The sequence below is a fragment of the Pteronotus mesoamericanus genome, unplaced genomic scaffold (assembly GCF_021234165.1).
Source record: "Pteronotus mesoamericanus isolate MK-2021 breed Mesoamerican mustached bat unplaced genomic scaffold, CSHL_Meso_final scaffold_36, whole genome shotgun sequence".
Taxonomy (NCBI): domain Eukaryota; kingdom Metazoa; phylum Chordata; class Mammalia; order Chiroptera; family Mormoopidae; genus Pteronotus; species Pteronotus mesoamericanus.
In genome coordinates, this window is record NW_026555313.1 from 12682523 (window position 1) to 12709971 (window position 27449).

Consider the following 27449-nt stretch of genomic DNA (forward strand, 5'->3'; position numbering starts at 1 on the left):
TCTTTCTCTGTTCTTGTTTCCTTAGTTTGTATTTTAGATTCAATTTTTGCTAGATGTGTGTTTATTGCCATTTTATTATTCATAGTTTTGATCTTAAATGAGTCATTTAACATTTCCTATAATGGTTTGGTGATGATGAATTCTTTTAGTTTTTTCTTCTCTGAGAAGGTCTTTATCTCCCCTTCGATTATAAATGATAGCTTTGCTGGGTAGAGCAATTGTGGCTGTAGGTCTCTGCTTTTCATGACTTGGAATATTTCTTGCCAATCCCCTCTTGTCTACAAAGTTTCTTTTGAGAAATCAACTGATGGTCTTATGGGAACTCCCTTGCAGGCAACTAACTGCATTTTTTTTGCTGCTTTTAAGATTCTGTCTTCATCTTTAACCTTTGGCATTTTAATTATGATGTGTCTCGGTGTTGACCTGTTTACATCCATCTTATTTGGGACTCTCTGTGCTTCCTGGACTTGCATGTCTATTTTCTTCACCAAATCAGGGAAATGTTCTTTCATTATTTTTTCAAATAGATTTCCAATTTCTTGCTCTTTCTCTTCTCCTTCTGCCATCCTTCTGATGCAAATATTGGAACACTTGAATGAGGTGGCACTGGTCCTGAGGGCCCCAGGTAAGGTCCCTGTTTGGGCGACAGCTGGGGTGGAAGGTCAGCTCTGTCCCTCAGAGTATGCTCCAGATTGTCACAGACGGAGAAATAAAATAAGTCGTTCCAGACACTTTTGGTCTGCCATGGAAAGGGTGGCACTTGACTCTAGTGGAGAAGGCCATGAGCCCCTGTGTCCACTGGCTTTTATTGAGAACCATATGCGTAGGGGTATACAGCATGGATGCAAAGTTCATCAGTCATTGTCAAAAGGCTATGTTTACAGAAAACAAATAGTGATCATAGGTAACAATTGGAGGAACACAGGAAATTTGACTCAGGTCAAGATCTGGTAGACAGGGTGGTACCCATTCTGGGAAACTAATCACATTCTATGCTCAACCCCAAACATCAGTACTCATTAACTCTGAGGGCATTCTTAGCAAAGTAAGTTTCATAGGAATTAATACATTACTTTTCCAGGTCTGATTGTCCTGGGAACTACCATATCCAGTTTAGGGCTGTACGTGCCTTTAGTATTGTTTCAAGCCTGAGCCAGGCAGACAGGGCAGAGCCGCTAAGACATAAGGAGACTTCTTTCAGATCCAATGAGGACTGGCCATTTCAAAGCCAAGGGGTGTGGGTCTTTTGCCCTTTCTCTGTATCCCTCAAGTCCCATGATGGCCCCTATGCAACTGTGCCTGTCTTAGGTTGTCCCTGCCATCGAAGGGTCTTACCTGTCATTGACTAACCAGCCATCCTCTGGGGCCATGCCAGGATGATGTGATGGGACAGGTTTTGTCTCCTCAGTGGCCTACTTTCCCAAGGCCTCCTTGCTTAGCTCCAGCTTTGGGACCCTCTCACCTGTCAGCGAGGCTACAGTCCCTTAAACCAGGCAGGACAGTTCCCAACACTTGAAGTTGTACCAGAGGCTGCTTACACTGTCTTTTTTTTTTTTTTTTTTATTCTTTTTTCTTTTTGTAGTTCTGATTGTTGTTTTTTGCTTCCTGATATTCCAAGTCATTGATTTGATTCACGGCTTCATCCACTCCATTCTATTAGTGTTCTTTATTTTCTCTTCATTTCTGACTGGATTTTTTTTTTTTTTTTAATGCAGTTGAGGTCCTCACTAAGTTCCTTGAGCATCCTAATAAACCAGTGTTTTTGAACTCTTTATCTGATAGATCACTTCTCTCAACTTTGTTTAGTTCTTCTTTTGGAGTTTTGATCTGTTCTTTCATTTGGGCCATGTTTCTTCATGATTTTTTGGTGGCCTCCTTGTGTTTGTTTCTATGTATTAGGTAGAGCTGCTATGACTCTGTGTCTTGGTAGCGTGGCCTAATGTAGTGGGTGTCCTGTAGGGTCCAGTGGCACAGCCTCCCCTATTGCTCAAGCTGGGTACGTGAGGTCCACTCTGCTTGTCGCCTGAGTATGCCCTCCTCTTGTAGTTAAGTCTTGATTGCTATTGGCAGGGCCAGTCAGCTACATAGACTGACTGTGACCACTGACCACCAATGTCTGCCCTCTGTGGAGATTAGCTGAGCATAGTCAGGGTGATAGTGCTCTGACGTGATCTGTAGCTGTACACTGGGCTCTTAGGTTCTGGGGTTTCCCAGGAAGTGCATGTCAGGGTCAGCCACCATCTGTATTCTGCTCCGGGCCACCCAGCATGCGCCAAAATGCAGCCTGCAGAAGGCCACTTGTACTGGGCTTGGAGGTTCCCAGGAGGAGCCCAACTGGGATCCAAAGTTGGCTGCTGCTAGTGCCAGGCCTGGGGTATTTAGCCAGAGGTAGGTGGGCTGAGCGTGAGCCATAGGTTGGGTGGGGAGGAGCCTCAGATAAATACCAGGACATGGCAAACAGTATAAGCCAGGTTGATGGAGTCTCAGATATGGTTCCTGCCTGCCTGTTCTGTGGCGCTGTGGGGGGAAGGCTCAGAAAAGGCACAATGGCTTCTGCTTGCCATTCTGTCTGGCAGAGAGTTGTGCCCCAGCTATTGCACTGATGCCAGACAGTTCAATTCTTCCCTCCCTGCCACTGTTGCCTTTCAGTCTGCTACCTGGGTGGTGATAGAGCTCAAAAGGAATGTGTCTGATTAACTGCCAGTGCGGACACTTTAAAGGAACTGCCAGGGAGGCCAGTAGTTTTTTTAACAGACCCAAATCCCACTGGTTTTTGCAGCCAGATGTTATGGAGACTTATATTCCTGGCACTGGAACCCTGGGCTAGACGCCTAGTGTAGATCTGGAACCTCTTGCTGCCAAGATATTCCTCCTGAATTTTTATCCACCATACATGGGTGTGGGGACCCGCCTGTTCCGCATCCCTGCATCTCTTACCCTTCTGGATTGATGTGGTTTCTTTAGTTCTATAATTGTCAGACTTCCATTCAATTCGATTTCTGAGGGTTCTGCGTGATTGTTGGTCTGTAATTTAGTTGTAATTTTGATGTAGTTGTTCCAGGAGGTGAGCCCTGTTTCCACTTCCATCTTGACCGGAAGTCTAAATTCATGATTTCAGTACGTTGAACATAAGAGTTTCTTGCTTTACTTTACATATCTTGGTGTTTTTCCAGTAAATGTTATGAGGAAATAAAACTCATACTCTTGGTAATATTTGCTTTCTAGAGAGCCTCTACAGTCATGCAAAATGTTTGTTATTATATTATTATCTTTATATCATTCTATGACTTATTACTCTTGCTTTATTACTTCCCTATATCTTCATTTGAGGAAAAACACATTTTTTAATGAACTATTAGAACATAATAGCAATGTAAAAAAAATTAACTTTTTCTTTTTTTATTTTACAGGTTTTTAATGAAGCTTTCAGTTCTCTGGAGATTTCTCAGTCTTATACTACCACACAAGGAGAATTTAGTGATTACAATGTACATTGCAAAAAGAGAAAAATAGAATTAGGCTGGGATGTAATTAAAGATCATCTTCAGAAGTCACAGAATGATTTTGAACTTGTGCCTTGGTAAAATAGTACTTTTTTTCCTTTTTCAATGTCATTTTAGGCTCATTTATTTTTTTCTCACAAAGACCTCCTTTAAATTTATTAGCCATTTGAATGCTTTAATCTCATTGACCAGAACTAGGTCATTTGTCTACTCTTAAACCAGTCACTGACAAAGGGCATATGTTGCCAGGACATGTTGAGATGACCGTGGCTCATCTGCTAGTTCGTGGGGACGGGGCCACTTTTCTTAAGCATACTAACATAGCAGGGAATAAGTGAGAACAGATGCCTGGTAGGCAATCAGTAATGTATGCGTCATGGAATTCACTGAGTCATATACCTCAAAACAAAGAGATTATAGTATGGACAAGCACCTTTTAGTAGAATTAGATTAGGAAGAAATTAAAGATAATATTCAGAAATCACAGAATAATTTGGACCTTAAGCCATGACAAAAGTTTATTATTATTCTTCCTTTTTTAATCCTCACCCAAGGATACATTTATTGATTTAGAGAGGGAGGAAAGGAGGGAGAGAGAAACATTGATGTAAGAAACATTGATTGCTTGCCTCCATTCAGAACTGAACCCACAACCTAGGTATGTATCCTTACTGGGAATCGAACTTGCAACCTTTTGGTGCAGGGGATGATGCTCCAACTATGTGAGCCACACCAGGCAGGGCAAGGTTACTTTTTCTTTTTTGCTGTGTTGTTTATTCTTACATATATTCACAGTTTTTTAAATAATTAAAGAAATTGTGGAATTCTGTGAAATCTCAAAATATTTGGTTTGGTAGGAATCTTTAGAATTTATCCAGTTCAGCCTATTTGCTTTACTATAAAACATAACTGAAACTAAGAAAGGTTAAGCAACTTGCCTAAGGCCAGTTAGAAATTTGTAGAGTATAGCCAAACTTAGGGTTCGTGTTCTTTTGATATTTTGGTATTTTGATGTTCTTTTGATATTACTGTGTTGATGTAATGTTTAAATATAATTGAGTTGTATGGGAAAAACGTATTGATTTAGATACCTATTGCTTAAGCTTGTTTGTTTTCTATAATTGAGGGCTCTTACTTCAGATTCATTAATTTGTCCATTTAGTCAAGAGTTATTTATTGGCCCAGACTTGGGTGGCTCAGTTGGTTGAGCATCATCCTACAAAGCAAAAGGCTACCTGTTTAATTCTTGGTCAGGACTCATGCCTGGGTTGCAGGCTTGTTCCTGGTTGGCGTGCCTATGAGAGGAAGCTGATCTGTGTCTCTCTACCTTTCTCCCTTCTCTTCCCCTCTTTCTAAAAAAATAACAGTTATTTATTGAATGGTTGCTATGTGCCAAGCATTAGGGATACAAAGATAAATAAGTTAAAAGTTTCTATTCTTGAGTAGGACACATTGTAGAAAACTCAAAGCAAATATCTATTGAATTAATTAATATCAAGGAGGACAGTTTTTTGAAGTTTTTGTTTTTCTACCTTGGAGGAATATTATTGGTGGTTGAAGAACAGAGATGGGTGTGATAAGTCAAGAGTATAATATTAATAATTTTGTTACTCTTTAAAGTTTCTGTGCGAGGGAAATATGATAGCTTACCCAGCTAGGCAGAAAGTTGCCACTTCTTGCCACTTTCGGAAGTAGGGCCTAATAAAAATTAAGACCAATGTATTGTGAGATCACTATGGAAAATGATGACGGTGATACTCTGTGATGGTACTATGTATATTTATTTTATTTTAGCTTGGTGATAGAATTGAGTGATTTTCAAATTAATTATACTTTTTTCTTTCAGGTTACAGATTACAACCCAATTAATATCCAAATATCCTGCAAGTTTACCTAACTGTGAGCTGTTGCCATTATTGATGATACTATACCAGCTTCTACCTCAGCAACGACGTGGGGAACGCACACCATATGTGTTACGATGTCTTACGGAAGTTGCATTGTGCCAAGGCAAGAAATCAAACCTAGAAATCTCACAAAAGTCAGATTTATTGAAACTCTGGATTAAAATTTGGTCTGTTATCTTCCGCAATATTACTTTTGAACAAATACAAGCTGAAAATTTTGGCTTACTTAGAGCCATAATTCAAGGGAGTTTAGTTGAGGTTGACAGAGAATTCTGGAAGTTATTTACTGGGTCAGCCTGCAGACCTTCATGGTAAGTTGACTATGTATTGTATCAGATTTTGCAGTTTTCATATTTTTATATATACATACACATACACACTCTCACACTATATATATTCATCTACCTCCACCCCCCGCCACTGCCGCCCTCGCCACCGCCCCCTCAAATTTTGGATTCTGTAAGTTCAGTTAAGGATTGTTACATTCTGTTTCAGGTACTTTTATTATTTGTTCAGAAAGTCTTAATAAATAAATAAATGTAAATTTAGTTTTAAATGTGGAGAGATTACTAAGGCCAGTTTTAAACAATTAAATGTTTAAATTTTTTTATGTGTAATTTGACAATTCATTACTTATTTTCTCCATATTCATAAACCAAATTTTTTAGTAGTACTACATACTTAAAGAGGTTACTTTTAACTTAATCATTCTTTGTTTTGTTATAGCCCTGTTACATGCTGTTTGACTTTGGCACTGACCATCTGTGTAGTTCCAGAAACAGTAAAAATGGGAATGGAGCAGGATATATGTGAAGTAAATAGAAATTTATCTTTAAGGGAATTGATAATGAAATGGCTCTTATTCTATCAGTTGGAAGATGACTTTGAAGATAGTACAGAGCTTCCTCCCATTCTGCACAGGTAATTTAAGTTCATTAGCATGCTGCTGTTTTTTGGTTTGTTTAGTGAGGCTCTACCTAGTACTATTTGATGCTAGATGGCTTTTTTTTACAGTAATAATGGAGCTACCCCTAAATATTAAATAGTCCCTTTGTTGTTTCAGTGTTCTTTCTTTCTGTTGTTAGAGTACTCTTTTTATGTTTGTCTTTGTCCTAAGTGGACAATAAGGGGGATGTGCACAAAGAATAAACATACAACTCTTTGAGCACTTGTGTTCCTTTGACATCTTCTGTAAATAGGTCCACCTGAATATCTATCTAACTCATATGTATCCTGGAATCATAATGAGAGTATCTTCTGGGTGAAATATGTTAAGTCAATGGAGGGATGAAATGAGAAAGAGACAAAATGGGATTTAAGGACTAGAATGGGGAGCAACTTGCCTACTTAACCTTTCCATAGTCAGTAATTGGAACTGAGTGATTGGAAGACAGGTCTCTGGATCCCAGTGCTTTAATTTCATAATTGTTTTATTTCAGAACTGAGCTTTAAAACTTGCACACAATTTTGTTTCTAGGAAATGATAAAAACAATAATGACATAAAATTATGCTCCTTAAATTCTTCTTTCAAATGTTAAGGCATTCAGTATAGATGAAAGCAATTTTAATTTTGGATCCAAATTTTAGAAGTCAGTACTAAAGCCAAACATTGATATTTGAGTTTAAAGAATAAATGGCTTCTGATGTTCTAAGTGAAGATTTTATTTTTTCTTTATAGTAATTTTCCACATCTTTCACTGGAGAAAATTCTTGTGAGTCTCACTATGAAAAATTGTAAAGCTACAATGAATTTTTTCCAGAGTGTACCAGAATGGTATGTTATTGAATAGAATTCTGTGTTTTTTAAAGTTATATCTTTGATTACATAGAGTAGTAGCTACATCTTTAAAATTTTGAAGAAATTGGTCAACTGAAAAAAATATTACAACTGTTAACCCTGGAAATGTTTATTTTAATGATTGCTCTTTATGTTCTGTAATTTTAAATCTAGTTTACTGTTGTTGTTTTTTTTAAAGATTTTATTTATTTATTTTTAGGGAAGGGAGGGAGAAAAAGAGGGAGAGAAACATCAATGTGTGGTTTCATCTTGCACCCCATACTAGGGACCTGGCCTGCAATCTAGGCATGTGCCCTACACTGGGAATTGAACCAGTGACCCTTTGGTTCGCAGGCTGGTGTTCAATCCACTGAGCCACACCAGCTGGGGCAAACTTCACTATTTTAAATACTGCATAGTATAATATGACATTTGACAATGGAAGAAGTAGAATGTTATGATGGGGAATTAACAAAAATTACATGAAATAAGTTTTTTAAAGATAAGACCCATTTAAAATAAAAGATTTATTTATTTATTTTTCAAGATTGGATAAGGGAAGAGAAAGAGAGGGAGAGAAAAATCGATGTGATAGAGAAACATCGATCAGTTGCCTCTCGTTCTTCCCCCTGAGTAGGGTCCAAACCCACAACCCAGACATGTGCCCCAACCGGAAATTGAACCTGTGATCTTTAGCTTTGCAGAACACGCGCAACCCACTGAACCACACCGATCAGGGCAAGATATGACCCATTTTTATATGTCAAATAAAATCTGACTATGTTAGCTTTAAAAACTAATGATAAAAAAAATCCCAATGATAATTGTGGAAAAGGAACACAAAATAAATTCTAAAACCCCATTTTAGTTGATTGACGCAAAGGCTTAAGTTTTCATTGTGACTGAAAATGACTCACTGGCATGAAGGTTTCTAATATCCCTTAAGAAGGCATCAGATGGAAAAAAAAAGCTGTATTTTGGAGAAATTAAAGGTTAGAAAAGGAAATGCTTCAATAATGTTATTCTTCATATTTATATCTATTGTTATTAATGTATTCTTTTTAATACTTTCTGAATTTGCCTTTGAGATTGTTACTTGTACTACTTTTGTCCATCTCTTAGTAAAATTGGTCACTCAATAATGAAATTTGATACAAGAAGGTATCAAAGTCCAAAGAAGAGGGGCATTTAAAAGACTAATCCATTGATTGTATAAACAGTCTTTGAATAAGTTAATGTTTTCATTTGTAATAGAATGCTGCTATATGAAAATGAAGTATTAGGTAGTTTGATTATAAAATAAAGGTCTTAACTTTTTTGAAGTGATCACCACGAAAAAGAGAAACAAGAGCCTTCATTCTCAGCAGTTGAAGAACTATTTCTTCAGTCAACGTTTGACAAAATGGATTTTTTAACCATTGTGAAAGACTGTACTATAGAAAAGCCTAAATCCAGTGGAGGCTTTTCTGTCCTCCAAAATCTCAAGGAATCTCTGGATCGCTATCTTCTGGAATTGTCAGAACGGCTTCTAAACAACTATTCATCTGAGGTGAGATTTTTGAAAAGAACTAAGGGCTATATTTCCACTTTGGTAGACTGGTAGGAATGAGAAATGGGGAGGAAAGAAAAGGCACTAAGAATGGTGAGAGAAGCATACTTTTAAAAAGCAAAGTGACACTACATGTCATCCAGTAGTCAGAATGGCATGAAAAAAGGAAAACTGAAGAATAATAATTTAGTACTTTTTTTGTACCAAGAATCCTGGTCGAAACTTTAGAAGTAAAGTTCTTTGGGTGGATTTATGAGGAATAATAATGTTTTTGGGTAGAGCAATTATTTGATGAAAAAATCATTCAATTTTATGGAGGGAAGTGTTAGTAACAGCAAAGGGCATAATTGAAACATATAGTAAGTTCTGGTAGTCATTGAAGTGGAAAGAGTGATTAGTAAATGTAATAAATGTACCAGCAGTCACCCATATTTTAGAGGTCATCTAGTACATTCTTGTATCATTTCTTTTGTGCTCTTAATTCACAAATTCTCTTCCCGTGTGCTATTTTGCCAAAATTCTCATGTCTTTCTACCCATTGATATATATTCAGAGCATCTACATGTCAAAATCCTTGCTAAATCCTTTCATAGATAATCTCAGCCATAACAATTCATCTTTTAATTTTCATAATACTTAATATTTCATTTAAAGGTCACTTAGCATGTTCCTTATACTGTAATTTGTATATATGTTTTATATACAAATACCTCTTAAACCATGCTATAAATTCCTTAAAGGACATATATATATATATTTGTTAATCTTTGTGTATGCCACGATGCCTTGTTAAATGGTAGATGATAAAATATTTGTTGCATAAAATAAAAACTGCAAGCTACTCAAAAGAGTGAATTCAGTAGCCAGGAATAGTGAGCTGAAGAGCTGACGTAGGGACACTGTGCCTGTTTCATGTGCCTTAACCTTAATTACTGACATTCCTTTGTATCCCAGTTGTAACCACTTTCATTAGAAAGTAATATGGTGTTCTGTGTTTTACCCTAAAATGCCATTCCCTACAATATAAGAACAAAAAATCCAAAAATCTTGTTTTTCTGTGTAACCTTTGCAAAATCATACATAATTTTATAAAATTGGCTAAGGACTCTCTACTTGCAAAAATATTTGTGTTAGTTTGTGGAGTCTTCAAAGCTGAATAAGTCAAGGTTGTCTCTCAGAAGCTATGAAGGTCATTTTAATATTTTTTAAAGTATATTTTATTTGTTTATTTTAAAGAACAATTTTAATTTTTTCTTAAGATTTTATTTATTTTTAGACAAGGGGAAAGGGAGGGTGAAAGAGAGGAACAGAAGCATCAATGTGTGGTTGCCTCTCGTGCACTCCTACTGGGGACCTGGCCTGCAGCCCAGGTATGTGACCTGACCAGGAATCGAACCAGTGAATCTTTGGTTCACAGGCCAGTGCTCAGTACACTGAACCACACCAGCCAGGGCTGAAGTATATTTTATTGATTATGGTATTATAGTTGTCCCAGTTGTTTTCTCCCATTTATCCCACTCCTCCCTGCACCACCCAATCCTCCAGCATTCTGCCTCGTACCTTTCATTCATGTCTATGGGTGGTCCATATAAGTTCTTTGGCTTTAAAATTTTTTAAATTTTTTTATTTTTAAATCCTGTTTATTCAATTACAGTTGTCTCAATTCTTCCCCCTTTGCCCTCTTCCACCCATACCACTCCTCCCCCCTCTCCCACTGTCAGTTCCCACTCTGTTCTCCATGTCCATAGGTCATTCATACATGTTCTTTGTCTAGTCCCCTCTCCATCTTTCCACCATTGTCCTCCTTCCCCATCTCCTCTGGTCACTTTCAATCTGCTCTCCATGTTTCCATGCCTGTGGTTTATTTTTTTCCTTAGTTTATTTTGTTGAATAGATTCCACTTATAGGTGAGATCATGTGGTATTTGTCTTTCACCAATTGGCTTACTTCACATAACATAATATTCTCCAGTTCCATGCATGCTGTCGCAAAAGCTAGGTGTCTCTTCTTTCTTTCAGATTGTCCTGCATTTCCCTAAATGCCCCTTCATTCTTTTTGAGTCTTTCTTCATTTTCTCGCTCTTTCTGGGAGCTCTTTTCTACCTTATCCTCCAGGTTGCTGATTCTATCCTCTGCTTCACGTAGCCTGCTTTTGGTATCTTTTACTGTGTTCTCCAATTCAGAAATTATATTCTTCATTTCCTCTTGCCTCTTATTGATAGTTTCTATGTCCTTTTTCATGCTCATATAGTTTGCAGTAAGTTCCTCCTAGTTTCCCTGTAGTTTTTGGTAATTCTGAGCTCACTGAGCTCGTTGAGCTTCCTTAGAACCATTGTTTGGAACTCAGTACTTGACAGTTTACTTGCCTCTATTTCATTTACCTCTCTTTCTGGGGATTCCTCCTTTCCTTTTGACTAGGGAGTGTTTCTTTGTCTTCCCATTATTTGTGAGACTCTTCTTTTTTGCTTCTGCTTCTTAAATTGATCTGTCATGATTTCCTGACTTTGGTATGAATTTCTGTCAGCGAATTAACACCTGAAAGGGCACAATCTGCTTGTACGAAGTGAGGGAGGATTCGCTGGTAGGAAATCGCTGTTTTTTTCTTTCTGGATCTGCCTCTGATGATGTTAGATGTTGACCCCTTCTTGACCTTAGGCAGTCTGTTTTAGACTTCAAGGCATCTACTGTCTGTGGCTGTCTCCTTCAGTTGTTAATCTAGTCACTCTGAACTCAGCAGTCAGGCTTAGACACCACAGGGCAGGGCAGAGTCCCTCCTGTGTGTAGGGTTATTGGGTCCACTCTCGCTGGTGCCACTCAGGGGAGTGGTCGGCCTGAGCAAGATGGCTCCTGCCATATGGAGGAAGAGTCGGCACCGGCATCCTGCCAGCTACTCTCCCTGTTCTCTCCCCAAAGCCTGTCTCCAGTCTCTCTTCAAGTTTCTCTAGACCACTCTGTGCCCCCTTTAGCCAGGTATCTACTATCTCTTGCTGCCACTGTATACTCAGCAGTCTGGCTTTAGCACTACCAGGCCAGGGACGAGTCTCCTGTGTGCAGGACTACTGTGTCCTCTCATGCTGTTGCCACACTGGGGAATGGTCTGCCTGGGGAAGATGGCTGCTGCCCTATGGGGGATGAGTCAGCACTGGGAACCTGCTGGCTATTCCCTCAGCTCTCTCTCCGTGGCCTCCTTCCTCAGTTTCTCCTCAGGCACCTCTAGCCCACTATGCACCAGCCTTTGCTGGAGACCAGGGTAAATGGCAGTTAGGTTGTGCTAAAGCTGATTCTTCTGTCTGCTCAAGGTTATAAGGCTCCACCATCGCAACTGTTCAGTTGTTTGTTCCAGGTTATTTCTCCACAATTTAGTTGTAATTCCAGATTGGTCCTGGGAGGAGGTCAGTGTGACTTCCATGCACTCCTCTGCCATCTTGATTCTCCTAATTTTCTTAATTACCTGGTTCTCCATTTCTTATGCTATTCTTAACCTCACCCTGCCTATTTTGTGCCTACATATTATGCTTCTTATTCTCAGTACGTTTCTCCTCCAGTCCCTCCCTCCCCTTCTCCACTGATAACCTTCTGTGTGATCTCTGTTTCTGTGATTCTGTTCCTTTTCTAGTTGTTTGCTGAGTTTTTGTTGTTTTTTATATTCAGTTGTTATTGTGAGTTTGTCGTCATTTTACCGTTCATAGTTTTGACCTTCTATTTCTTAGATAAGTCCCTTTAACCTTTCATATAATAAGGGTTTGGTGATGATAAACTTCTTTAACTTTATCCGGGAAGCACTTTTTCTGCTCTTCCATTCTCAATGATAGCTTTGCTGGATAGACTAATCTTGGGTGTAGGTCAAGATTCCAAGTAACTTTCATTACTTGGAATGCTTCTTTCCAGTCCCTTCTTGCCTTTTAGGTTTCTTTTGAGAAATCAACTGATAGAGTTATGGGAATTGCTTTGTAGGTAACTGTCTCCATTTCTCTTGCTGCTTTTAAGGGTCTCTCCTTATCTTTAATCTTGGGTAATATAATTATGATGTGCCTTGGTGTGTGCTTCCTTTGGTCCAACTTCTTTGGCACTCTCTTAACTTCCTTGATCTCCTGTAAATCTATTTCCTTGGCCAGATTGGGGAAGTTCTCCTTCATTATTTGTGCAAACAAGTTTTCAATTTCTTGCTCTTCCTCTTCTCCTTCTGGCACCTCTGTGATTCAGATGTTGGAGTGTTTAAAGTTTTTCCAGAGATTCCTAAGCCTCTCCTCCTTTTTTTGAATTTTTATTTCTTCATTCTGTTCTGATTGGATGTTTCTTTCTTCCTTTTGTTCCAAATCGTTGATTTGAGTCCCGGTTTTCTTCCCTTCACTGTTAGTTTCCTATATATTTTCCTTTATTTCACTTTGTATAGCCTTCATTACTTCCTTCATTTTGCATCTGAGCTCAGTCAATTCCGTGAGTATCCTGATTACCAGTGTTTTGCAGTCTGTGTTAAATAATTTGTCTGTCTCCTCATCGCTTAATTCTTTTTCAGGAGTTTTGATCTTTTCTTTCATTTGGGCCATATATCTTTGTCTCAGCACGCATTTTATGTCATAAGGGGCAGAGCCTTAGGTTTTTGCCAGAACAGGGCAACCCTCTTCCCTGTATTGTGTGCTATTGTTGGGGAGGTGTCAGAGAGTGAACAATACCCCTTGCTCAGCTCTTGCCCCACTTTCTGTCACCTCCCTCACTTCGTACAAGCAGATTGTGCCCTTTCAGGTGTTAATTCGTAGGTGAGTAGGGTTCTAGAACCCTGTTGGCCTCTCCAATGGACTCTCCTGTGAGATTGAGAATTTCTACAGCTGCGGCAACCCCTACTGATTTTTACAGCCAGGAGTTTTGAGTCTTTAGTTTCCCATCCTCAGACCCTGGGTTTCATAGTCTGTCTTGCTCCCTGCTTGTTCCTCCCATCTTATCTGCACACGAATTTGGGGTCACCTGCCCTGGTCTGCCAGCTGCTGCCTAGCTCCCTGCCCTCTCTGCCCCCTTCCCCCACACTGTCTCTGCCCTTCCTACCAGTCTGGATGAATATTTCATTGTGTCGTTGGTTGTTGGGCTTCCATTCAGTTTGACATTTTGGGGGTACTGGTTGTCTTTTGTTTTTAAACTGGTTGTTATCCTCCTTTTGGTTGTGCGCGGAAGTGAAGTATCTCTTGCCTATGCTTCCAACTTGGCCAGATCCTCTTAATATTTCTTTGTATGAGCCTACTTTCCAAGTTGGCCAGATCCTCTTAATATTTCTTTGTATGAGCCTACTTTCCAAGTATGTTCTAAGAGTTAGAGACATTTATTTCAGTATCAGTTTCTTTTTCTTCTTACTTCAAATACTTAAGGGCCTTTACAATGAACTGTGCTACTTTAAGGGGAGATGTCTTACTTGGCCATTATGAGATACTTGTGCTCTTTTTCTTGAAAATCCTGGTTATCACAACTCTGCAAGGATCTTTTAGATGTTTTTCTGAAATGATCAGAATTATACCACAATTAATTCAATTAACTAAACTTTTGTTTCTTAATAAAGTACATAAAATTTGTTCTTACAAGAGATAATCATAGAGTACTGAAATTATTTATGAACCATATGTTTTATTTGTGTTTTCCTTTCAGACTACAAATACAGAAACGCTTGTGCGGTGTTCAAGTCTTTTAGTGGGTGTTCTTGGTTGCTATTGTTATGTGGATGTAATAACTGAAGAGGAAGTGTATAGATCAGAATTATTCCATAAAGCCAAGGTAGGAGAATTTATGTGAATAAGTCCTGCATTAATCAAGTGACATATATCTTTGGGGAAATTGGTGTAATTGTTTGGAAAACATAAATTTTTATGTAGGTTTACTCTCTCTCTTTTATTTATCCAGTCTAAGAAGAAATGATCCTATGTGTCCTTCCTTAAGATTTGAAATTATTTTAAGCCAACTATAAATGTATTAATTGAATTTTACATTAAAGTTTAACCTCAACAAAAATTCTTCGTTTTTATCTGTACTTTTAAAACTTTTTTCTGTGATGAATTATCCTAAAGTACCCATGACTAGGAGTGTTCATCAAGTAGGTGCTAGGAAGCATGAAACTCATTTTTATCTTGGTACTACTGTCAGTTATGTGATTTGTAAGAACAGCGTATGAGATTTGTCATTTTAAAAAGTTCATGCCCTGGCTGATGTGGCTCAGTGGATTGAACACTGGTCTGTGAACCACAGCGTCATGGGTTTGATTCCTGGTTAGGGCATATGCCTGGATTATGGATTGGTTTCCACCTTTGGGGCGTTAGAGAGGGAACTGATCAATGTTTCTCTTATGCATCGATGTTGCTCTCCCTCTCTCCCTCCCTCTCTCTCTGAAAATGAATAAATAAAACCTTAAAAAGAATAATAAAAAATTGTTCATAATTTTTAATTATACTATAAGTCAAATGTAACTTCTTAAAAAGCCTAATTTTAGCTTTAATTAAAATTTTGAAAAGCAGTCACTGAACTCTAACTTTCCCTGAAATTTGATTTTTTTTCTTCTTTTATTCCTAATAGTCTCTAATGCAGTGTGCTGGAGAAAGTATCACTCTGTTTAAAAATAAAACAGATGGGGAATCTAGAATTATTTCATTGAGAAATATGATGCATCTGTGTACACGTTGCTTATGTAACTGTACCAAGGTAAGATGTTCTTCCTGCTTGACAATATAGCCAGTCTAGGTAGTTGATAACTGATTGGTGGTGCTAAATGTTTTTTGGTCCATTTATAAGTTTATATACTGATTTAAAATGAAATTGAATAGAAAATAAATGGTAGTATCCAGAGGAATAAAGCAATAGATAATTTGAGTAACTCATGAAGGTAATTTCATCATTTCAGGAAGTTTCAGAATTCTTTTACCACTGTTATATATTACATACATGACTCTCTATTGCCAGCATGTTTTCATTCATTTAATTAATATGTGTTGACTGCTAGCTATGTGGCATGCATGCCACTATATTAGGGCTGGTGAGAACCACTAAGATAAACAAGTCTGGCGTATACATTACTTTCTTTCTGCCCACATAGTCTTTCACAACATATGATAGGAAGAGTGTTACTATGTGTAGTCTTTGGTTTGATTTGGAGCCAGTTTGAGGGTTAGCTGAACCAGTTTAGGGTGTTGATAATAATTGACAGCATTTTTTAAAGCTAAAATTAAGTATATGGCCATATATCAATATTATTAACATGTGTTTTTGGTTTTGTAATGTGTCTGTGTTTTGGTGTAAGTGGGAAGGACGGAATTGTAAGAATTAACTCTAAGCTACAATTACTGCTTGCTTATGTTTAGGGTCATTAGCAGATATTTTACTTTAATGGTGTTTATGCACAGTGAGAGAGATTTGCTATAGTTATTATTACTCCAGAAAAAGAGGTTAGTATATTTGAAGTTATTTATAACTTCGCCCCATAATAAACTCTTTATCCATGCTTTTCATGTTAGAGAATTTTTATTGTAAAGGAAAATCTACATTTCATTCAAGATAAAGAAAATACTATCTACCAAGAATAATTGTTTGTTTTCATTTCTTTGTTTGCTTGTTTTTTTGGCTTGTCTTCATTACAGCACAATCCAAATAAGATTGCATGTAGATTTTTCCTACGATTGTTAACATCAAAGCTAATGAATGATATTGCAGATGTTTGTAAAAGTTTAGTAAGTATGCTTTTTTTTACTACCTTATTTCATTGATACTTTTTATTTATTTATTTATTTGTTCATCCGGTATATAGATAATAAACTTAAACTCATGCTGTGAATAAAGTGAGGTGCTGCATAATGCTCGAATTTCAGCAGAGAAGGAAACATAGCATTTGATGTCATGAAGCATGCAAGCTGATAGAGAAGAGAGACATGTAACAAAATTACGCAAATTATTGATTATATTTTTGATAAGTATCTTAAAGGAGAAGTATGAGATCCCAGTAGAACATCTACCAGGACTTGAAACAGTCAGAGTAGTAGAAAGGGATTTTGAGGGATATCCAGCTTCAGTGGTGACTGAAGGATGATTAGTTCTTAGTGAGGTAAAAGTGGTGGGTGAGGTCACAGGCAGAAAAAGATCAAAGGGAAACCAAAAAGTTAACAGTAGAAGAAGGCAAGGGAAAGTTTTTCCAGAAGGGCCCCAAGCATACTGGATTGAATGCTAATGAAATAAGACCAAAATGTGCACAGAACCTGACAACACTGAGACCAGTATTATGACAAAAATTAGTTGTGGGTGCAAAAGCTAGATTGGAGTGGACTGGGAAGTGAGAAGTTGAGAGAGCAAGTGTCACAATTGTTGGTTTTTTTTTTAAATTGAATTTATTGGGTTGACATTGAGTTGCAAAACCATGCAAGGTTCAAGTGTACAGCACAATAAAACATCTGCACGCTGTATTGTGTTCCCATTGTCCCAAACAAAGTCTCTTTGCTTCCCCATTTCTCCCCCTTTGCCCATCTTCACCAACACCCCACCCCATTTTACCTCTGGCTATAACCACTCTGCTGTGCGCGCCCGCGCACTTTTGCTTAATCCCTTCTCTTTCTTTGATCCAGTCCCACAACTCCCTTCCCTCTGACTGCTGTCAGTCTGTTCCCTGTGTCTGTGCCTCTTTCTGTTTTGTATGTCAGGTTATTTTGTTTATTAGATTTCACCTGTAAATAAGATCATATGTTATTTGTCTTTCTCTGACTAGGTTCTTTCCCTTAGCAAAATAATATCCAGTTTTATCCACACCGTGGCAAAGGGAAGATTTTCTTTTATATGGCCAACTAGTATTTCATTGTGTAAACGGGCCACAACTTTTTATCCACTCATCTATTGTTGAACACTTGGGCTGTTTCTAGATCATGACTATTCTGAATAATGCCGCAGTGAACACGAGAGTGCATATATTTTTTGGAATTAGTAATTCAGGTTTCTTCGGATATATTCCCGGAAGTGGAATTGCTGAGTCGTAAAGCATTTCCATTTTTAATTTTTTGAGGAATCTCCATACTGTTTTCCACAGTGCGGGCACCAGTCCACATTCTCGCCAGTAGTACACGAGGGTTCCCTTTTCTCCAGATCCTTGCCAGCACTTGTTTGCTGATGTATTGATGATAGGCATTCTGGCAGCTGTGAGGTGATACCTCATTGTATTTTTAATTTGTGTCTCTCTGATGATTAGTGATATTGAACATTTTTTCATATGTATTGGCCATCTGTATGTCCTCTTTGGAGAAGTGTCTGTTGCCCATTTTTTAATAGGATTGTTTTTCTTCCTGGTGTTGAATTATATAAGTTGTTTATATAGTTTGGAAATTAACCCCTTATCAGATGTTTCATTGGTAAATGTGTTCTCTGATGCAGTGGGTTGCCTTTTTATTGGGTTGGCCAAAAGGTCTGTATGATTTTATCTGTAAAATAAAAGACACATTTTTCAATTTCACCAATAACTTTATTGATTTGGGTATTTTGAGTATGCCCGCTATCTCCCCCATGTTATAACGTGGATCTCAATTAATGACTCAATTTGATCACTGTTAACTTTAATGTATCTGCCCAACCTTGGAGCATCGTCCAGTGAGAAATTTTCAGTATGAAACTTTGCAAACCACTTTTGGCATGTTTGATCACTCAAAGCACTTTCTCCATACACTACACAAATCTGTTTTTTTACATTTCAGTTCCGGTTTTCCCTCTCTTGAAATAATGAAGCATAAAATGCAATCTTCAATATTAAAATGGCTACAGAAAAATTCATCAACTTTGATAAGTTTTTTTAAAAAATGCTCACTGATACGACAGCTGTCACAATACAATCTAACAAAAATTGTTTTGAATGAAGTTAAAGAGAACTAAGTGCTATGTAGCTATCTTACAGAAAAAACTAAATGAACTTATTGGCCAACTCAATATTTTATTGATGGTTTCTTTTGCTCTGAAAAGCTTTTTAGTTTGATGTTGTCCCATTTGTTTAATTTTTCCTGTGTTTTCTTATGAGACACACCAGCAAAATTATTGCTATGAGGGATGTAAGATTTTACTGCCTATCTTCTGGTATGGTTTCGTGACTGACATTTAATTCTTTTACTCATTTGGAGTTTATTGTTGTGTATGGAGTAAGTTGGTGGTCTAGTTTTATTTTTGGCATGGAGTGGTCCAATTTTCCCAACACCGTTTATTGAAGAGACTGTCTTTACTCCATTGTATGCCCTTGTGTCCTTTGTCAAATATTAATTGACCATAAAGGCATGGGTTTATTTCTGGCCTCTCTGACCTGTTTCCATTGTTCCATCTCCCAGTTCTTATGCCGATACCAGGGTCTTTTGATTACAATGGCCTTGTACTATAGTTTGATATCAGGTATTGTGACCCCCAATTTTGTTCCCCTTTCTCAAGATTGCTGTGGCTACTTGGGGTCTTTTTATAGGTCCATACAAATTTTTTGAATATTTGTTCTAGATCTGTCAAATATGCCATTGGTATTTTAATAGAAATTACACAAAATCTCTAGGTGGCTTTGAGTAGTATGTACATTTTAATGATGGTAATTCTTCCAATTCAGGACATAGTATATGCTTCCACTTATTTGTATATTCCTCATTTTGTTTCTGCAGTATCCTGTAGTTTTCTGAGTATAGGTCTCTAACCTCCTTGGTGAAATTTATTCCTAGGTACTTTGTTTTTTTTGTGGTTGTAATAATAAATGGTATTTTTTCAATTTCTCTTTCTGAGATTTCATTATTGGTGTATAAAAATGCCACTGATTTCTGGATATTAATTTTATATCCTACTACTTTTCCATATTTATTTATTAGATCTAGTAGTTTTTGGTGGAGTTTTTAGGGCTTTCTGTGTACAATATGTCATATGTGAATAATGACAGTTTTACTTCCTTTTTTCCAGTTTGGATACCTTTTATTTCTTGTCTGATTGCTGTGTCTGATTACTTCCAGTACCATGTTAAATAAGAATGGTGAAACGTGGACATCCCTATCTTGATCCTGATAATTAAGGGAAGGCCTTTTAGTTTTTGCCCATGTAGTGTAATGTTGGCTGTGATTTTCTCATATATGGCTTTCATTGTGTTGAGATTTGATTCCTTTATTCCTACTTGGCTGAGAGTCTTTATCATGAACACATGTTATATTTTATCCAGTTCTCTTTCTGCATCTATTAATGCAAACTATTATTTTTAGCCTTTATTTTGTTTATGTCATGTATCACATTTATTGGTTTGAAAATATTGTGCCAGCTTTGCATCCCCGGAATAAATCTCACTTTGCATGATCATGGTATGTGATCTTGTAATGTGTTGCTGGATTCAGTGTGCTGATAATTTGTTGAGGATTTTAGCATCTATGTTAATCAAGCATATTTGCCTATAATTTAATTTTTTCTTGTAGTATCTTTATCTGTTTTTGGAATTAGGATAATGCTGTCCTCATAAGCAGCTTGAGAGTTTTCCTTCTTCAATATTTTGGAATAGATTGAAAAGAATAGGTATAAGTCCTTCTCGGAATGTTTGATAAAATTCATCTGTGAAGCCATTTGGTCTGGGACTTTTGTTTGCAGCGAATTTTTTGATTACTGGTTCTATTTCATTAGTTGTAATAGGTCCATTCATGTTTCCTAATTCTTATTCAGCTTTGGAAGAGTGTATGTCCAGGAATTTATCCATTTAGTGTAGGTTGTTTAATTTGTTGGCATACAGTTGTTCATAGTTTTTGTTTGGTGTTTTTCTGTTTTGGGGGGAATTTTTTTACAATTCTTTTTTGTGTGATGTTTGTGTTAACTTGTTTTTCATTTCTGGTGTAATTTTTTGGGGTCCTCACTCTTTGTTTCTTGATGAGTCTGGTTTAAAGGTTTGCAATCTTGTTTATCTTTTCAAAGAACCAGCTCTTGGTTTCATTGTAATTTCATATTGTTCTTTTAAGTCTCTATGTCATTTACTTATATTCTGATTTTTATTATTTCCTTCTTTTTACTTTCTCCTGAGTTTGTTTGTTCTTTTTCTTGCTCTTTTAGATATAGGCTTACCTTGTTTATTGGAGATTTTTCTTGCTTCTTGAGGTAGTCCTTTAAGGCTGTGAACTTCTTTCTCAGGACTGCTTTTGCTGTGTCCCATAGATTTTTGGTGTTTGTTCATTTTCATTTGTTTCCAGGTAATTTTTGATTTCTTCCTTGATCGCATTGATAACCTATTCGTTGTTTAGTAACATGTTGTTTAGCCTCTGTTTGTATGTTTTTCAGTTTTTTGTCTTGTGGTTGAGTTCTAGTTTTATGCTATTGTGGTCAGAAGATGTTTGATATGATTTTAGTCCTCTTAAATTTGTTAAGACTTGTGTTGTATCCTAACATGTGGTCTATCTTTGAGAATGTTCCATGTGCACTTGATAAGAATGTATATTCTGCTGTTGTATGATGAAATGTTCTGTAAATATGAATTAAGTCTAATTGATGTACTGTGTTGTTTAAGGTCTCTGTTTCTTTGTTGATCTTTTGTCTGGAAGATCTATCTGTTGACGATAGCGGGATATTAATATCCCCTACTGTGACTGCATTGCTCTCAGTCTCTTCCTTAATGTCCAGAAAGATTTTCCTTATATATTTAGGTGCTCCTTTGTTGGGCGTATATATAGCGTCTGGCACAAATAATGTGCCTTTTTCATTACAAAATCTTAAGCATATAATTCTGTAACATAACAATATCACACTGAAGCACACCAGACGCTATTTTAGGTAAAATGTCCAAATTAAAACTCTGAATTATTACACCCATATTATTACTCTTCCAACCACACTCAAGCAGGCGTTACTTCTGCCAGACCTTGTATGTTTACAAGGGTTATATCCTCTTGTTGGGTCAGTCCCTTTATATTATGTAGTGACCTTCTTTGTCTCTTGTTATGGCCTTTGTTTTGAAATCTTTTTTTGTCAGGTATAGGTATTGCTACCGTGCTTTTTGTGTGTTTGTTTCTGTTTGTGTGTATCATTTGTTTCAATCCCTTAACTTTCAGTCTTTGTGAACTTTTTATTCTGAGGTGGGTCTTTCGTAGACAGCATATATATGCATTTTGTTTTCTTATTCATTCAGCTATCCTGATTTTTGATTGGATAATTTAATCCATTTGCATTTAAAGTTATTAGTGACAGGTGTCTATATGGTACCATTTTTTTCTTTATACCTATTCCTCTCTCTCTAGTCCTCTTAAAGCAAGCCCTTTAACATTTCTTGTAATACTGGTTTGTTGGTAATGAACTCTTTAGTTTTTTATTGTTGTTGTCGTCTAAAAAGCTCTTTATTTCTTCTTGAATTTTAAATGATGGCCTGTTGAATAGTCTTGGTTGTACGTTCTTGATTTTCATCACTTTGACTATTATATGCCAATCCCTCCGGCTTGAAGTATTTCTCTTGAGAAATGAGCTGATAGCCTGATTGGAGCTTGCTTGTAGATAGCCATCTGTCCCTTGCTACTCTCAAGATTCTGTATGGCATTAAGCATTTGCAGTTTAATTATGATATGTCTTGGTGGGGCCTTATTGGTTTCTTCATGTTTTGGGACTCTCTGGGCTTCCTGAATTTGTGTCTTTTTTTATTCACAGTGTTAGTGATATTTTCAGCCAGTATTTCTTCAAACAGGTTCTCTATAACTTGATCAATCTTTTCTCATTCAGGTCCCCCTATGATGCAGATCTTGTTATACTTGATGTTGTCCCAAGGGTTCCGTAGACTTCTTTCATTAAAAAAAAAAATTCATTTTTTTAAAAGATTTTATTTATTTTTAGCAAGAGGGGAACAGAGGGAGAAACAGAGGAAGAGAAATGTTTATATGAGAGAAAAACATTGACCAGTTGCCTCTTGTATGCACCCTGACGAGGGACTGAATCTACAACCCAGACATGTCCCCAGACCTGGAATTGAACTGGTGATGCTTTGCAGAATGATGCCCAGTCAACAGAGCCAACCCAGTGAGGGCTTTCTTATCTTTTTCATGCTGTGCTTCAGTGCTTACTGTAACCGTCTCCTCTAAATTGCTAATTCCATCCTCTGCTTCATCTTATCTGCTGCTGATTTCTTCTAGTGTATTCTTCATTTCAGATATTATATTCTTCCTTTCTGAATGGTATATGTATGGTTTCCAAATCCTTTGTAATGCTTACTCTCTTTAAGTTTTCACTCTTGTCATCCATTCTTCCCATAACATCCTTGAGCATTCTTATAACCATTGTTTTAAGCTCTATGTCTGGTATTTTTGTTGCTTCCATTTCATTTAATTCTTTTTCTGGGGATGTCTCTTGTTCTTCCATTTAAGGCATATTCCTTTGTCTCCTTAGTTTGTCTGCCTTTTTGTGTTTACTTCTGTATATTAGGCAGATCAACTGTGACTACCAAGCTGCTTATGGGGACTTTCTTATGTAGGTGCTTGTGGGTCTCAGTGACACGATCTTCTAGATCACCTGAGCTAGGCACTCCATAAGTGATTGTTTTGTCAGTTATGTGCCCTCTGCTGTTGTAGTTGAGTCTTGAATGCTTTGGGCCCATTCATGGATAGTGTTATCTTTCAGGCTGGCTTACTGTAAGAATATATCTCATTTACTATGTATGAGTCATTGTTAATGGGGTGTCCCCTCAAGGCATAGTTGTTCCCAGCAGGTTCTGGAGTCCCCTTTTGGCTGTGTCTTGTATGGGTAATTGGGTCGCGCTCTGGTGTGTTTTGAAGCCCACCCCTGGATGTGTTGGTTTTGGGCCCCTTTGACCAGGGCTCTAGTGCACGTTGATATCAGACGTTGTGTGTAACTGTCCTTGGGCTACTTCTTTGGAGCAACTCTGCTATTCGCTGTTTGTGGTGGGTCGAATTTGCCTAGGTGTGTATGGAGGGGGCCAGGCTTAGTACCAGGATCAGCTTCCTAGTGCTCTGAGCTGGGGGCATGTCAGTGAACATCCAAGGATTTCTCGGGTTAATGTTTACCTGTCAGCTTCTTTGTCCATTCTGAGGTTGCCTGGACTTCCTCCAGAGTCTTATGAAAAAAGGCTGCAGAGTGGGCCCATGCAGGCCACACTCCACTGACCTTTCCGCACAGGCTGAAACTTGGTTGGGCATGGCAATCAGGCCTGGAGGATGGGACTAGTGAGCAGCCCCCTACTTGTGCAGTGTAGTCAGGGACTCAATGGGGATAATGTGGCCCCTATCTTGAGCCATACCATTCAGCCTCTGCTAGCTCCCCCAGGAGAAGTGCACCACAGTTTAGGTTGGTTGCAGCCAGCAGTCTCTGCTGTAGGAGCAAACTTGGCATGGGGGAGCCACCCATGCCTTGGGTAAACATATCAAGAAAGTTGTTGGGGGGGGGGTAGCACTGCTGTGCTGCAGATGGGGGGGTCATGACCTGTCCTCCTCCCTTTAGCTCTGTTGTCAAACCTGCTTGAGCCCCAAACTGTAGCCTCAGAAGTAGGTGCTCTCCAACTGTCCCAGTTCTGAGTGGAGGGAGCTACCTTCAGCCCCCAAAAATGAGCCCAGCAGGATAGGGGCCAGTGGGACTTGCAAAAATAGATTAAGACAGTCTTCCTTTGGGGGTGGCACTAGCCCTTCTCAAGGGAGCAAGTGGCATCTCTCCCCCTTGTTTCACAGCCGAGCCATCAGAGACCCCAATTGAGGCACATTCCGAAGGTCCCAGCTCTGAGCTGCATTTCCTGCTCCCTTCTCCTCCATGGAACTATGCCCAGCAGGACCAGGCCAGCTGGAATTGGGAATGCAGATGACAGCAGCCCTCCACTGGGGGTTGCACAGGCCTGTGGGAGTGGAAGCTCCACAGCTGCGCCGCCAGAAACCCTGACAAGAGAGTCTTTAGTTGGTGTTGGTACCTGCCTGTCCTGCCCAAGGGGGAAGATTTGCCCCTGTTCTAAAGCTTCTCAGTTCACTGTTTGAGAATCTGCCTATAGTTTCTCCCAGAAAAGTGCACCTCAAGCCCTTGTTGGGTTCAGCCAATGCTCCTTTCTGCCTGACTTGAGCTTCACAGGGTGATGCTACTAGTGTTTGGAGGACCAGGTTAGTGTGGTCCCCAGCTTGTGCTGCAAGAATTAGGAGTGCGTGGCCCTGGAAGATGGTCCATAAGAGTGGTGTGGGATGTTGCCTCACAACTGGGATCTCAGAGGCCAACCCTTCAGATTTCAATGGAGGTCTTCTCGTTATGGTTTCCATATACCTTATATCTTCTTCCTCTACCAGAGCCCCGGGTGAGTGCCTAGGAGCAAGCTCCTGTGTGTTGCCCATTTAGCAGAACACATGGAATTTTAGCAGATTCCCTTCTTTTTCCAACAGACAGAGTACCTCCTGATTTCTCACTGCCAGATACTATGTAGGCTCCTCTTTCTGGACCTGGTGCTCTGGTTTGGAGATCCTGGTGTGGTGTTGAGACCCTACAATCTCAAGGAGGGACTTTTGCAGTCAAGATATCCCTCTGCCTCCTCAGCCACTGTACCCGGGTGCAAGGACCAGCCCTCACCGCATCTCCACCCTTCTTACCAGTCTCTGTAGCTTCTTCTATAAATTCTTAGATACAATACTACTTTTCAGATGTTTTTCAGTTGGTCGTTCAGGTTGATTGCCCTATAATTTAGCTGTGAATGTGTGTAGCTTCCACCTACTCCACAGAAATCTTGGATTCTTCTCATTAAGTCTAAGGTGCTTTTTTTTTTTTTTCATTGAAAGCTCTCCTAAATCAAGATGCACTTCACAACATATGACATCTTATTTTTTTTAATGTGGAAGTTAAAGTTATTTGGTTTAGGAGGGGTATGTTTAGTTGCTTTATATCAATATCTAGCATAGTGCTTGGCTTTTAATTTCTCAATATATAATAGACTGAATGATTAGGAACTAATCATCCAGGCTTATCCATATTTCTCTGAGTACTGTACTAAAATTAAAACAGATTCCTATTCTTAAAAATAAAAACAAAAATCTTTCCAAGTGACATTCTCATCGTGGTATTTGTTTTTCTTTTTCCATACAAAAGGGCTTCTGAGACGCATTTTCTTTTTCCTGGAAAAGTGCCTGGCACACAGAGTAGATATTTAGATATCTAATGAGTGAACAAAAATATTCTGTACCTGGATTAATTTTGTCTACTAATAAATCTTGGTTACTTTTTTATGTCACTACTTAATGCTATACCTTATTTTTTCTTTTTCCTTTCTTTCTTTTTTTTTTTTTAGTTACCTGTATTTTCTTACATGGATATAGTATGTATGTCATTCTACCCCATTGGATCTTCTCTTTATAAAAAATAATTTTTATTTTTCAGTTACATTTGATGTACAGTATATTAGTTTCATGTGTACAACCCAGTGATTAGACATTTATATAATTTACAAAGTAATCACCCACAAAAATTTAACAACCCATCTGATGACACCATACATAGTTATTACAATATTATTGACTGTATTTTTCTATGCTGTACTTTACATCCTATGGCTATTCTGTTACTACCAATGTGTATTTAATCTCTTCACCTTTTTCACCCATCTCCCTAATCCCCCTCCCATCTGGCCCCTGTCAAAATGTTTTCTGTATCTATGAGTCTTTCTGTTCAGTGTCATTTCTTTTGTGTTTTAGATTACAAATAAGTAATATCATATGACATTTGTCCTCATGTCTCTGACTAAAATCACTCAGTAAAATATCCTCCAGGTCCATCCATGTTGTTGTAGATGCCAGTATTTCATTCTTTTTTTTTTTTTTATATGACTGAGCCATATTCCATTGTATACATATACCAGTTCTACTTATCCATTCATCTGTTGATGGACACGTGGGTGACTTCATATCTTGGTTTTTGTAGATAATGCTACAATAAACAACATATGGATGCATGTGTATTTTCATTTTAATGTTTTAGGTTTCTTTGAATAAATACCCCTAAGTGGAATTACAACATCTTTCTTTGTCTCTGGTTATATTAAGGTCTGCTTTGTCTGGTATAAGTATTTCTACCCCACATCCTTTTTTTTGTTTGTTTGTTTCCATAAAATACATTTTCCATCCATACACTTTTTCAGTCTGTATATGTCCCATATGTCTTTTGATTGGGACATTTAAAGTAATAAATATGTATTTATTACCATTTCATTGTTCATATTTTCCAACTTTTTAAATTCTTCTTCTGGTTTGGTGGTGATGAACTCCTGTAGCTTCCTCTTGTCCTGGAGTCTCTTTATCTGTTCTTTGATTCTAAATGGTAGCTTTGTTTGGTAGAGTAATCTTGGTTGTAGGTTCTTGTTTGTTTTTAATCACTTTGAATATTTTGTTCCAATTCTTTCTGCCCTGCAAAGTTTCTGTTGAGAAATTAGCTGATAGTCTTACGGGGCTTTCTTTGTAGAAAACTAGCTCCTTTTGCTGCCTTTAAGAATCTGCATTTAAAGAGTTTTTAAACTTCGATATTAACTATGATATGTCTCAGTGTGGGCCTCTTTGGGTTCATCCTGTTTGGGACTCTCTGCACTTCTTGTACTTATATGTCTATTTCCTCACCAGATTTGGAAATTTTTTGTTATTATTTTTTCAAGTAGGTTTTCAATTTAATGCTCTGTCTTCATTTTAAGGGAGACACCCCCTTGATGTGAATGGTAATACACTTAATGTTATCTTAGGCTCATTAGACTATCCCTCAGTTTTTTGGATTCTTTTTTCTTTTTGCTG

The 27449-nt window shown here is 37.9% G+C and overlaps 1 protein-coding gene across 1 annotated transcript in view; it reads left to right on the top strand.

Annotated features, from left to right (window-relative positions):
• The window catches only part of ATM (ATM serine/threonine kinase), a 179595-nt gene that overhangs the window by 24231 nt on the left and 127915 nt on the right, over positions 1 to 27449 (top strand). Inside the window, exons 9-16 of the mRNA XM_054592505.1 lie at positions 3411 to 3580; positions 5350 to 5721; positions 6137 to 6331; positions 7090 to 7185; positions 8512 to 8737; positions 14368 to 14493; positions 15286 to 15411; positions 16344 to 16433. Of these exons, the coding sequence (XP_054448480.1) occupies positions 3411 to 3580; positions 5350 to 5721; positions 6137 to 6331; positions 7090 to 7185; positions 8512 to 8737; positions 14368 to 14493; positions 15286 to 15411; positions 16344 to 16433 (1401 nt within the window). The remainder of the gene's footprint in view (positions 1 to 3410; positions 3581 to 5349; positions 5722 to 6136; positions 6332 to 7089; positions 7186 to 8511; positions 8738 to 14367; positions 14494 to 15285; positions 15412 to 16343; positions 16434 to 27449) is intronic.